This window comes from Penicillium odoratum (assembly GCF_028828045.1).
Source record: "Penicillium odoratum strain IBT 22623 chromosome Unknown utg000005l_segment0_segment0, whole genome shotgun sequence".
In the NCBI taxonomy this organism is placed as follows: Eukaryota; Fungi; Ascomycota; class Eurotiomycetes; order Eurotiales; family Aspergillaceae; genus Penicillium; species Penicillium odoratum.
Genome location: NW_026643147.1, coordinates 2995044 through 3008821, shown reverse-complemented (window position 1 = coordinate 3008821; position 13778 = coordinate 2995044). Strand labels below are relative to the sequence as shown.

General features: G+C 46.5%; 4 protein-coding genes across 4 annotated transcripts; 1 reads left to right on the top strand and 3 right to left on the bottom strand.

Annotated features, from left to right (window-relative positions):
• Positions 1-81: 81 nt before the first annotated feature.
• On the bottom strand, positions 82-1368 carry N7520_006661 (putative zinc metallopeptidase; the record flags this gene model as incomplete). Its single annotated transcript, XM_057140595.1, has 1 exon — positions 82-1368. One exon carries the CDS (start codon positions 1366-1368, stop codon positions 82-84), a length of 1287 nt encoding a protein of 428 aa, XP_056994601.1.
• Positions 1369-4670: 3302 nt separating this feature from the next.
• N7520_006660 (uncharacterized protein) lies at positions 4671-5354 on the top strand (the record flags this gene model as incomplete). Its single annotated transcript, XM_057140594.1, has 1 exon — positions 4671-5354. One exon carries the CDS (start codon positions 4671-4673, stop codon positions 5352-5354), a length of 684 nt encoding a protein of 227 aa, XP_056994600.1.
• A 1779-nt stretch (positions 5355-7133) lies between these two features.
• Positions 7134-9036, bottom strand: N7520_006659 (kinase-like protein; the record flags this gene model as incomplete). The annotated part of the gene is made up of 2 exons (XM_057140593.1): positions 7134-8899; positions 9012-9036. The coding sequence occupies 2 exons, from the start codon at positions 9034-9036 to the stop codon at positions 7134-7136; spliced, it is 1791 nt and encodes a 596-aa protein (XP_056994599.1).
• A 2815-nt stretch (positions 9037-11851) lies between these two features.
• Positions 11852-13437, bottom strand: N7520_006658 (multicopper oxidase-domain-containing protein; the record flags this gene model as incomplete). Its single annotated transcript, XM_057140592.1, has 5 exons — positions 11852-12136; positions 12232-12652; positions 12700-12888; positions 12937-13094; positions 13144-13437. The coding sequence occupies 5 exons, from the start codon at positions 13435-13437 to the stop codon at positions 11852-11854; spliced, it is 1347 nt and encodes a 448-aa protein (XP_056994598.1).
• Between the last annotated feature and the right edge of the window lie 341 nt (positions 13438-13778).

Genomic DNA, 13778 nt, shown 5'->3' with positions numbered 1-13778 from the left:
GTAGATCTCAACGCCAATCTCATATCTCCGCGTTTGCTGAAGTCATGCAGTCCACTGGTTGAGGTCATGCTCATCAAAGACCTATTTCCTCTGCAAAAAAGTCAAGGCCCCCAATGCCATAGCATCCATGCCCGTCTGCAAAGTCGGTTTAATCACCGGTGCAAAGAAAGGCGAGTGATTTGAGGGTAACTCATTAATTGTTCCTTTCTCAACAGCATCATCCCACGTCTTCTCATCAATCCCACCAAACATCCACATCACATAAGGAGCCCCAACTTCCGTCGCCAATAGCGAAAAGTCCTCACTCGCACTCGGCCGCTCCATATCAACCACCCGGTCCTGGAAATAGGACCCAAACGTCTCCCGAAGAGCTCTAACACTCTCCCCATCATTGATAGTCGACGGACACGACGACACAACCTTCACAAGCGGCTTCTCAACCGCACCCCCAGCAACACACTCCGCCTCAACAATCCTCCGAATAGCATCAAGCACCCTCTTCCTCACCTCACCATTAAACGTCCTCACACTAATCTGCAAATCCAAATGATCCGGAATAACATTCGCCGAGTTCCCAGCATGAATACTCCCACAACTCACAACCGCCAATTCACCCGGCGTCACCTCCCTCGACACAATAGTCTGCAACTTCACCACAATTGACGCACCAATCACGACAGGATCAACAGTCGTCTGCGGCGCAGACCCATGCCCTCCCCGTCCAAATACCCGTACTTCAATCGAATCCGCCGCTGTAAGCAGCCTCCCGGCACGAAGATTGACACTCCCCGCTCGCATCCGCGTTACATGCTGCGCGAGCACAAGATCCGGCTTGGGGATTTTCTCATACAATCCATCATCCAGCATTGTGCGTGCACCATCCCCTTGTTCTTCGGCGGGCTGGAAAATGCAAATAAGCGTTCCGCTCCAGTGCTCGCGCGCGGCATGCAACAGTGTCGATGCAGCCATCAAGCTCGTAACGTGAGTATCGTGTCCGCAGGCATGCATAACGGGTTTGATGTTCCCCTGAATGTCTTTGACCGTGCGAGTACTCGCGTACGGCAGGCCGGTCTTTTCCTCTAATGGGAGGGCGTCCATATCCGCCCGGAGAAGAATCTTAGGTCCAGGTCCATTTTGGAGAATTGCGGCGACGCCATGGCCGCCTATATTGCAGTGGACTTCGAAGCCGAGGGCTTGGAGGTGCTTGGATGCTAATTTTGCGGTTTGTTTTTCTTGGCCGGAGAGTTCGGGGTTGGCGTGAATGTGGCGGTAAATTTGTTCGAATTGTTTCAGATCTGGTTGGTATTTTTTAAGTAGATCTTCTAAATGGCTGTTGTCTTTGCTGTTTCCTGTGTGGTGTAAGCGCATGATGAAACGAGTTGGGGGAATCGGTTGATCCGGGGAATCTATATATACCGATGGTGAGTTTCATGTTCATGGTGGGCTAATTTTAATGGCAGTCCGTTCCAAGGTCCAATGGTTGAATGGGGTTTGAGGTTAATTTAACTGTTTGCCGAGCGGTCTGTACCGGGAGCATGGGAATCCAGTTGCACACGTATGCTCGATGTTCTCTAGATAAGCGCCGAACTCCGCTCATAATCCGGAGGAAACGGACTCGAGTCCACTACCATCCAATTATTACAACCGAGAGATGACCATGCATTGATACTCTTTATCTCCGATCTGCCATGCCATTATATAATTATCTAGATCCAAAATGGCCGAGTCCCCACTTCCCCATGCACGAACAATACGTCCCCTTGGGTGTTTATCGGCTGCTGCTTTAGCTCGAGCAGCTGATTGGACACAGCGCTTCCGTTGAATTTCGCTCTATGCTGAGTGCGCAGCGCAGTTTAATTCCAATATTATCTTTGATGATACAGATTGCTAATACCAATGAATTTGTCAAAACATGGGTGGAAGGGAACTCTACGGCTCTTAGATAGGATCCATCTGTTGACACGCTAAATAAAGCACGACAACTAACTACCAAATGACGAAGCGATAAAAGATTAAAAAGAAAGTTTTCATACAAAACATAATGCTTACTAATATTTCTGCTCACAATGTTATTTTCGACGAAGACAAGATGTTGTCCAGGCCCAGCTAATTCCATGACTAGCCCCAAGAGCCCGCAGTACTCTCACGATTCAAAGGAAACCCACAGAACATCGATATCCCTAATCAAGTAGCTGCTATTGGTAGAAAACAAAGCTCCATAGTGACTTGGTGATCTACAAGAGTCATATTTTCTAGAGCGGGGCAGTCATTGTCCAGCGGAGCGCCAACTATACACTGAGCTGTCGGGGACTCGATCTGATCACCGACAACCAATGTGAATCAACCCAAGTGCTTTAACGTTTACGTAGGTGATAAAATTCAACAGGCATCAAGCCAATGCCTATTCTGACAAATTCACTCAGCAGATGATCAGAACCTTCACGTCCGATCGGGAATAATGTACTCTGCCTTGCGCTTGGACCTACATCAGCCACAAACAGGATCTTCTTACGGCGCAAAATATATGCAGACTACACTATAGTTGCTGACCAGTGTCAAACTCTGTTCTATCCTCTGACGTTGTCTTGTCTTTAATAATTTTCTCCCCTTTGGTGTGTGTCACTGGGTCGGTCCATCGAGGAGTTCCCTACGGGCCGGTCCCACTAGTGGAACCCGCGATATGCTTTCAGCCACTCACAACCCATCCACAAAAAAATTCAGCAATGCAAAAAGAGATGCCAGGTTTTCCCTGAAGAGAAACCGAACGCGGGGGTCGAACCCGCAACCTTGAGATTAAGAGTCTCACGCTCTACCGATTGAGCTAGCCCGGCTTGCTTGTTGAAGAGATGTGCCATACATGGACTCATGAAGGCAACATGGACACTCAATGGGAAAAGACAAAAAGAAAACAACTCAGATTGCTCTGAAGAGAACCGAACGCGGGGGTCGAACCCGCAACCTTGAGATTAAGAGTCTCACGCTCTACCGATTGAGCTAGCCCGGCTGGGCTTGTTGGAGAATTGTTCCTAATAGTGTCTCAGATTCGGCGACGAGGATGTTCATCCCCTATTCAAGAATCTGAAGGGAATTGCCAATGGGAAAAGGCTGACAGGAACCCGGGTTAATCCTGTAAGACATATGGATTGGCTTCCTCTATCAACAGCCATTGACCAGTGGTGAAACCTTCGGGCAATGGTCTTGGCGGGGTCTGGACAAATCGCCCGGGTGAAGGTGATGTCAACCTGGAGATATATCGTGGATGCCTAGGTAGCCAGAGTCAAGAATGACCAGAGTCAGAAAATGATGCATGTCGACCATAATGTTTTGCAGCCCTGCTCGTCATTAGTTTCATGCAGCCCTGCTCTGGTGACTTGCATCGGTGGCTGTGTTCAGGAACGAGGACACACTGTCAGCATTGAGAACAATACGAACGACGTGGGTGGCTGGTGTAACGAATCACAAACGTTCATCAGTGGCTTCCTGTGGCTTCTAGTGGCTGAGGCTGTGCGGATTGAGCTCGTATTTTGATCTCATCAGCCTCGTTGTGGCTCAAGAAGTTGATGTTTTGGGGGCCGAAACATGAACAAAATCCCCGACCCAGGGCCTATTCTTAGAGGGCTAAGAATAACGATCATTTCCGGAGCCCCAAATTAATTCAGATCACCATAATGGGAAATTACCAAAAAAGGGAATGAATCTAAATTGGGAATGAGCTTGAAACTTGTCAATGGTGTTGGTTCGCTGTTGGTGTTTCAAGGGTTGCCTCAGTAGACGCTTGATCAGGGGCAGCGTTAACAGAACCAAATGAACATTATGCGCCCAGGCTAGAGCCTCAGGATCATGAAGATGTAAACAACGGGTGGTTATCAATGCAAGATGACAGAATGGCTATTTTCCGATCGTATAATCCTGGTGACTCGGGGACACTTTGCAAGTGACTTGATGCACGAGACGTCCTTCGCGGGCGCAGGAACACGAGAGGCTCAAGCCACAAAGGGAACATTGCTTGATCGAGTAGGCAACAAACATGACGATCGATTCAAAATAAAAATATGAAAACCAATAAAAATAGAAAATAGAAAATAGAAAATAGAAAATTGATGTTTGAGGGTTGAGGTTTGAAAGAAGAAATGGAAGGGGGAAGTCAAAGCGGAGACTGAATTCAGTAACAAAGTGGCCATCGACCCCGCGAGTCTGGAATTCAATCTGCAGTGGAATCTAAACATTCGGACCAATCATGGGCCGGTTCGTCCTGACTGAGCCACATGAGCTAGCGCCGTACAATATACATTGATTTCTATTCTAAAAGGTGGGGGCAGTGGGTACTGAGGAAGTCACTCATACATCCACTTAGCGTTTTGGCCTACGATCCCAGGCTCCAGTGGGCTCAAATCCGCCTTGTGAATCATTAAAAACTATATAACTTACTTCCCCCCACCATGTTCTTTCTCATTTCAATCCATTATATCAAACATCCACATTTGGTCTCATACTCTGAACAACATCCATCTATTTGAGACTTGAGTCACTTGATCATTCTGCTACCCTATCCACTTATCTATCTATACGGTGATCAAACACCGTCTTTACGCGTGACCCCCAAGAAATCAGCCATCGTGTCTCCCAAACGCTCAACCACCTACGTGGTCGACCCCAACACCTTCTCCACTATGGAAAGATCTTCCCGCTCACCATCGCGACGCCAAAGTGTCCGCTACTCCTCGCCAATGCCAGCAGTTATGGTTGAGCCCACCGTCGTGCGTGACCTTTTCGACGACGAGAAGCTCGTCCTCGATGACTTCGAAAGTCACATTGCCCGCTGCACTCCATGCGCCCTAGCCATCGAAACCGGCGAAAGCTACCATTGCGAGCGTGGCTACCTCCTCGCCCTCGACGTGACCAAATACCTATACAGTGAAGGAGGCAAGCCATTTGCAGCAGTGGATAAGGAGAATGGCAAGCCAAGACGAGTGAAGCTGCCTCGAGACTCGAGTGCAACTCGCAGCCTTCTTGAGTCAATCGAGAAGGGAAGACGTCTCCAGTCTCCTCGTCGTGGACGTGCTCCTGCTGTTCGTCCTCCCAGCTCTACCTCCAGCACTCGGCCTGTGATTGAACAGTTCAGGCCTCGCTCTCACACTCCGGAGCCAGTCTCTTCTCCTCTCCAGATCATTGAGCGCTCGCCATCTCTCAGCAAGCGTCACGTTATCGTTTACCCTCGTTCTTCTCGGCAATCTTCTCGATCTTCAAACGCCTCCAGCCGCAGCCCGTCCAACAGAGGCTCGCTCTATGTCCCTGACCATCTGGACCGCGAAGAGCGACGCTACGAATCCAGTAGCCAGCGATACCACCGCTGAGCACCCTGAACACAAAGAGAACAAGAACCCATGTTTATGATTCATCACCTTTGATATTTCACACTCTTTGAAACCAAAGCGTCCCAATCCACTGGGCATAGATTGCCCAGGCTAGCAATTATCTAGTCATTTCGCCACGGCCCGAAACATACGGCCCCAAATTCATTTCCAACAGAAGGGGAAGTGGCTTGCCTGGAGCGCCCACCCTGCAATCTGCAATCTGTTCACTTCAATTCAGCTATCTTCCATTTTGAAGGCGGAATCCCAGATTGGAAACGATCTGGCTTCCATTGGCGTGACTCGACAATCCTATACTTAGTTTTCCGCCCTAGTCCATTATTGGCGAATGCGACCCTTTTTTCCTTCCGACTGCATGGTGGGGAGCCAATAAGAGAGAAGCGGAGATGCCTGATTATGCATGCCGAGAATATTTCTGTGTGTTTTACTGGTTGTTGATACTGTGACTCACTCGTGTCATGTATGGCTTGCTTGGAGGAGGATTGAAAGGTTTTGAGGCTCCGATCGAGATGAATTTCCTTTGTTGATCTGGGACGTTTTATGATAGCTATATGTGATTCTACTGGACTTTGATGTTTTCAGTGACCCGCGATTATGGAGATCAATGCATGCGATGAACCCTGTGAATCCTTTTGCCACTGTAGATTTAGTCTCCAGGCAGAAACTGTTTCCTAATGGGGCCTGGGGCCTAGGTTCTAGAGCGTAGAACCTGAGGCCATTCATAATTGTCCGCTAGTCCAAATTTGATACCCGATTCTTTTTGCCACAGAATTTGAAGCTTTCTCCACCAGTTTGAATGAGTCACTGCGGGGTTGTGGCTGATCTGCCGTGGGGCAAGGCGTACTTGGGCATTATCATTTTGTGTACCCCACTTAATCTTGTTCCATACTCACGAGGTTTTCTATTGAGAAATTACCACTTGAACAGAAGTCAACCTATTCAAGCATTCTTCAAATTAGAGCTCCTGGAGTTTATCCCGCCAGAATCAATGACTGCATGTACAATATCTCCAATGATTAACTGGATTATTTGGGTACACGCTAGAGGGCAATGAATATTTCCCACTACAAAGCCGTTACATGAACTCATGAAGAACAGATTTAGAGAGAGAGAGAGGGAGAGAGAGATGCATTGCACTCGAATATCAGCTACAGTGAGGGGCTTTTCCTGAGTCGATGACGGCCGTAATGGCCCTATCAAGTTGTCTTCATCTGTCTACATGAAGAATGGAGAAAACACTGGGATCATAATGTAGAGAACTCTGACTAATAATATATGGAGGCTTCTCTTAGTCTCTACTTTTTACCGCTGATAATATTGTGCTTGTGTGAATAACGCCTGGAGGCGTGTTTTTATCTGCTTCCTTATTATCTTTAATCTTTCCATGGTCACCCTTAGCTCTTCTTTCTATTCTCAATATCTATGTCAATATGCTTTTGGAAACAAGTGGCTTCCTGGTGGAAGTCTCCAATCAATCTAGACATAAAGCGGTGTGCAATCTCAAGAGAGTAGCAATTCCAAGCAAATATAGCTTCTAGGGTGCAGTATCGTTCAGCTGAGGGGTGATTGAAGATATTGATGTACATCCATCAATACAAAAGAATCTTTAATTATGCATTAGTTGTACGGAGAAAAGTGAGGAGTAAAGTCAGAAAGTGAAAATAACAAGCAAGGTGACATCAGAGAGATGCAAGAGGAAAAAAGCCAAACAGCGGGGACAAGGCCATCTAGGCAATAGAGGGTTCGTTCAAACAGCGTAATTCATGGCGTTTGTGAGCTTCCGTCGGGACTTGCGCTTGGTTTTCGAAAGCGCAGAACTCTCCAAACACCGGTCTTCTTCAATGGTGTTGTCTGAGCTTGAGCTGAGGTTTGTGCTTCTGTTCGAGCCTCCGTTTGCTCAAAAGAAGCAGAAAACTCTTGAGGCACGGGGCATCGCATGAATTGATTATAGGAACGTGATGTGTGTGGGTGTCTGTCACCAAGGACTTGCGATTGGCCCCACCATGTCTCTCGGTATACATCTTTGGCTTCTTTATAATTTTTCTGTTTTTCAAGAGCCAAACCCAGCCAATAAAGAGAATCCAGCGAATGTTGATCCTGTTCACCGACAGTTCGCTTTCGTTGTTTCGAGATATCTCGGAACACAACTTCGGCCTCGGCATACTTTTCTTGTTGATAGAGAGTCTGGCCTAGCCAATAAAGAGAGTCCAGCGTATCTTTGTGGTGTTCACCGAGGGCTCGTTTTCGTCTCTCCCAGACGTTTTGGAATATAGCTTCGGCTTTGACAAACATTTCTTGTTTTTCAAGAGCCAAACCTAGCCAATGAAGCGAATCCAGGGTATGATGATCGTGTTCACCGAGACTTTGCTTTTGTCCGTTCGAGCTATCTCGGAACACAACTTCGGCCTCGGCATACTTTTCTTGTTGATGGAGAGTCCGGCCTAGCCAATAAAGAGAATCCAGCGTATCTTTATGCTCGTCTCCAAGAGCTTGTTTGCGACCTTCCCAGGCGTCCCGGTATATACTTTCCGCTTCAGTGTACCTCCCTTGAATGTAGAAAGTTCTGCCTAGAAGATGAAGAGAGCTAAGCGTCCTTCTATGGTTCTCGCCAAGAGCTCGCTTCCGCGCTAACCAAAGTTCTTGGTCTAAGACTTGTGCGTCAAGGTATTTTTGTTGGCGATAGACAGCATTACCCAATGCCGCAAGGGAATCGAGCGTATCTTCGTGGTCTTCCCCAAGCGTTTTCTTGCGACCTTCCCAAGCGTCTTGGAATATGCGTTCAGCTTCGGTATACTTAACTTGCAAAAATGAAGCTCTACCCTGCCGATATAGAAAGAAAAGTGTATTTTTGTGGTCCTCTCCGAGAACTCGCCTCTGTAATTTCCAGACGTCACGATATACAACTTCGGATTCGGCATATCTTTTCTGATAATAAAGAGCATCGCCTAACCTGCCAAGAGAAATAAGCGTGCCTTCTGAGTAGATACCAAAAGCTCGCTTACGAGTCTCCCAGGCATCCCGAAACATGCTTTCAGCTTCGACATATTTTTCTTCAGCAAATAGAGCTCCACCCAGCTTATGAAGAGATAAAAGCGTATCTTCGTGCTCCTGGCCAAGAACTCTCTTTCGTCTCATCCAGACATCACGATATGCTGATTCGGCTTCTGCGTACTTTTCCTGGCCAAAAAGAGCATCGCCCAATGCACAAAGAGAAGCCAACGTGTCTGCATGATGGGTACCAAGATTATGTTTGCGCAGTTCAAAGGCTTCTCGGAGCATTTCTGTGGCATATGCGTATTGTTGTTGGTCCAGTAGTGATAGCCCTTTGACATGAGATATTCGCAGTTCCTCGGGCAAGTCAGATGTCGAAACCTGTTTGGTAGATGTGGATTGCTGTAGGGCTGGTGATTCTTCCTGCTGTCCCTGTTCGGCCCCAATCGTTTGCTCGTCAACAATTGCCGAAGTAAAGTTTCTGTCATCTTGGTATTTCGAAGTGTCGTGCGGGGTTTCGGTTGAGTGGGAGGTCACTGTTGGTAAAACTTTATTTAGTTATGTTTCATTGGAGTCAGGTTTTCCACTCACCAAACGTGAGATTACCGTGTATCACTGCATGTGTTGCCTGAAATCCAGAGTTCGTACCATTGTGGGAAGTGGTAGTTTCCATAATTAGAGTGGTGGTTTTGAGCAGGCTGACAAGTTCGCGATTGAAATATCGTGATGTTTTCAGTATACCCCGCTTTCAGGTGATCAATGTAGATGTAGAGAAATCGTCTCAACAGACAGTTTCTAGCATCTAGTAGGAGAAACACAACAGTAGACTAAACTGAGAGAAGTCAAGAGAGACGGACGGTATAGATTTTTATATGGTAAGTATGGTATGAAGAAAGAAGAACAGCGCCAGGATGCTGAGTCCTCGTCAGCATTCAGCACTTTAGACAACAGCGCTGGCAACATACAGGGGTCACATGACCCCCAATCTTGAACGATCTACTCCATCTTCACACGTAACTGAATGATTATAGCTATATAATGCATTTTCAACTATCAGTGGGAATTCTCCGATCCAATTAGCGTGATGATTGTTACGATAATTATGGTGTAACAAAAGATCTGTTAATTCAGCGAATGCGCAAACCCATGCGGACCATGTAATTTTACTGATACAAAACATATCGAAATTTAAGAAAGCAAATCTCTGGGCTCCGAGTGCCACCAAGAGACAAAGTCTAAAATAGTAGGATGAGACACATGAGCAGCTGTGTGATATTGTGGGAGGTGTGATAAAGGAAGAGAAGAGAGAGCGCAGTCCATGTGAGATATTCCTAAAAGGGAAGATGCTTTTAAGCCTAAGCGGAACGAGAGCAGAAGCGCTGCCTCAGGCCATATGATCCTGGATTTTACTCTCCAACAAAATCGAAGGAATGTTTTCAAACAATAGAAAGGCGGAAGCTTATTGAGGCCCGGGGCTCTAGTAAGCCTCAGGCATTCATCGCTGGGTGTCACCTCAACGAGAACTTTTCCTCTCCCTCTTGATCCACGTATTACGCATGTCTCTTTCTGAGTGCGTCTCACCAAGCCATCGGAAATACTGATCTCGAGCCCGTCTTGTACAATATTTGTCACTGACTATAGACACAAGATAACGGATGGTGAAGTTTAAAACAACATCTGCATGCTTCAAGACTACGAGAGCCTCGTGGAATGATCACTTGGGGGGCGATTGTTGTTTCTGTATTTGGGGTGATCACCCAGCGAACCTTATACACAGTAACAGATAAAAGTTTTCCTTTTTGATAATTTATGCCGGTCTTTTAAAGGATAGAAAGAAGGGCTGATAAGAGCGAGACAAAGAGTAGGAAGAATTGATGTTATTATCGAGGACCTCAGACCAAGAGCTTCAAAGTCATGTAACATGAGTAATCCATGGCCTTGGGCAAACAACAGCTAGCGTCTTTATTAGAAGTCGAGGAACTTGTTGAGACCGAGTTTGAACTTCCTCTTCCTCTACTTCACAAACAGGAAGTCCAGTCTCAAGACTTTCAGCCCGAATGTGACTTCAAATCAAATAAAAAACCTATTTGACCTGTGTCATGGTGTTCTTCATCTGCTGGAGGAATGGGTTCTTCCACGGGGATGCGCTTCACTCAAAACCAAGCACGTAGACAGGTTTCCGGTTCTGGGACATTTCGCCGTTCATGATCTCGAGGGAATTGAGTAGGTAGCGGTCAGGCTTGTCGTAGAGCTCCAGTTTCCACTGAATGATTTCCATCTTGATCAAAATAGAGACACCCATGGGACTTTTGAGGACATCGAGTTCGGCTTTGATGCCGCGAGAGAAAGGATCAGTGTGGTAGGATCCCACCGTGAAGGGGAAAGAAATGACGTAAGGACCGTGTGATCAAGATCCGCGGTAACGAAAGATGTGGTTGAAATTGTATAAAAGTGCATATAGAGTAGGAACTTACATGAATCCTGGATTAGGTTAGCAGAAAATATCCTTCTTTAGTAACATCCCAGCGCTTACGAGAGGTAGGGAAGGGGAGGGCAAGGGCAAGGGTGAGGGCTCAAGTCCCTCTATAAACCTCAACTTTACTTTTCTTTCGTGAAGCTAATTCTTTTTCCTCCAAAAGGATTTCACGATGTTTTTGAACTTTACCTTTGATTATTTTTCTTCAGATCTCTAGCTTTGCATTTGCTGCTAACTGCGATATAGAAGCTACATGAGTTCCAGGTTTTTAGTGAGGCACTTACCCAACTCCCTTCTATAGCAGATATCCACCTGTCCATATGTATGTCCTACCGGGCTAGAGATAAATTTCAACATCTAAGGATTTCAATATCGCGGATACAAAAAAATGTATATTATGCAGTTACATCATTCACCCGCGCAAAGAAAAAAGAAGTGCAAAGAAAGAAAAGCACACCAAACACTTAAGAGGATGATAAAATGAAATATCACAGTTATCATAAAAAAGCTGCTAGTCAGTCAGCACGCCAGGGGGCCGTGTATATGTAAGCAATGAAGTGGGTCACTAAGCCCCTATGTTTCCATGGTTGGGCCAGCTGATTGGCCAAGCAATGAAATGGATTAGGCCTCGGAACGAGCCGCCGTGCTCCACCTGGACCACAATTAAAGTGTCGTAGGCCTCAGTGCGGCCTGATGAATGACGGACGCCCATTGAGGCTTTCATCGCCTCACAATTAACTTATACTTATTAGTGAGCCTAACCTACCATCCGAAGGAACCAATGTGGGGATAGGTATTATCCTGTTGACCGCCCTGTCCTGTCTACTTATCGGCATCGCCTTCACTAACGATTTGAGTTGGCGACAGTGTATCAAATCAAGCTCTTTATTGGTGATATCATTTGTAGGATGACGGTATAAATCTCACACTTAGAAGCAGAGAAAGAAGATGTGCATTCATCTTATTTCAGTCATTTTATTTACATGGGCTTTTGGGCTTGCTAAAGTCTTGCCTATACCGGGCATGCTCCACCATGAGGAGTCGGATAACCCGCAACGTCCACAACCATTGCCATTCCACTAGCAAGATGCCACAAAATGTGGCAATGAAAGAACCATACTCCAGGATTATCGGCTCGAAAACGCAAAACTGCATAGCCGCGACTAGGAATGTATACGGTATCTCGAAGCATGGCGCGCGAAAGATCGATTCCGTTGGTGTCTGGGTAAGCATCCAGGCTGGCACCGGGGGGATGTGATTCGGTGAATGGGTTGTAAGAGCCCCAACCGATGGGCGCCTTGTATACAGTTAGGATATAAAAATGGTGACCGTGCTGAGTTTGACGGGAAGGGTGAGTAGCTTGCTTCATCAGGGTGGAGAAGGATTATTTACCAAGTGGAAAGGATGACCGGTGTCATCTAGGTTGTTCACAACGAGATCGACCCATATGGGTTCCATGTTTCCTGAGTCGGGAACAGAAAGTAAGAGCTGATTCTTGTCCCATTGCTCTCGTGGAAGGCGGTTGAGAGGCACTGCTGGGTCACTTTGTGGTGCCCAAGAAGTGTGGTTGAAGAAACCGAACGGTACGTTATGGTTGATGGACAACTTCTGGGTTTTCGAGTAGACAACTTCGGTGAGGTTTGCTTGAGGTGCCAGTGGCGATAAAATGTGTTCTGGAGATGAGATATTATGTATGTCCAGAAATGTGTAGTGGGTTATGTTTGGGGAGCTAAGCTGACCACGGAGATGGTTGCCAGAGTTTATTGAGAATTTTTGAGTAGGGGTGAGGGCGGGATTGGGGTATTTGAAGCATCTGGTATTTTTAGTAGGCTTTTTTTGGTATGATCCGGGTTTACTTACTCTGTGTCTAGTTTGATGGTTAAGTCAGATGGCTTCCATTTGCTTGACGCGTCGAAGATGAGATCCATGCGCTGACCGGGATATAGAATCCCGAATGAGTGACTCTCCCGTGGCTCTACCTCCACGCTGTCCACTGCAATAACTGACAATGGATCAGCATCGGAAATAATCGTAAATCCGGCGAGGGATCTAATATGTTAGACATAAGATAAAAAAGCATTTATTTCGAAGACCTACCCTGTGTTCACTATTCGTAACAGGTAAGAAGTATCGTTCGATGAATCAAAGTAGACAGAATCAAGCTCTTTTTGAACACAGTCCACCGGTCTGGCAGGGACTGCCATGGAACAGCTGAATTGGCCAACACCATTGACCAATAAAGAGTCCGGAACAGGCTGTATTCTGTCAGTGTCTCCTGATAGAAGGTCGATTTTACGGACCTACATCATTCCCAAAAGATCCAGCACGCATATACCATGACATGACCTCATCTGCCGATCGGTGATACCAGTCTCCAATCAGAAGTAACACCTCTTTGTCATATGGATGCGAGCCAGAAACTATTGACTTGACTGGTTCATGAACCACCAGTCCACCATATAACCCATCGGCCCTGGCAGAACCTGCATGAGCGTGATACCAAAATGTCCCAAACTGGTCGTTCGGGATGGTGATGTTGTAAACGAATGAAGAACCCGGCGGAATGCCACATTGTGTGACGCCGTAGGCACCATCCATTTCGTCTGGACGGCAGGTTAATTCCAGCCAATATTCAACGAAAATACATGAAAAGCCTATTTTTACTTACTATTTGTATGTAGCCCATGCCAGTGGATTGAGAGAGACTCCTGTACTGTGTTGGTGACATTGATAATCAAAGTGTCACCGGGTCGCGTCTCGATTGTTGGTCCCGGAAAGTGGCCGTTTTCAAGTTAGCGAGGAACAAAATTGACATCAATAATGAGATAGATACCATTTATTAGATAAATCCTTTTCAAGACACCATCAGGGCGCAGATTGTCTGTGCTTAGTACCCAGTCTAAGTGCTGAACTTTAGGGTCCCGATGAACATGATCCTC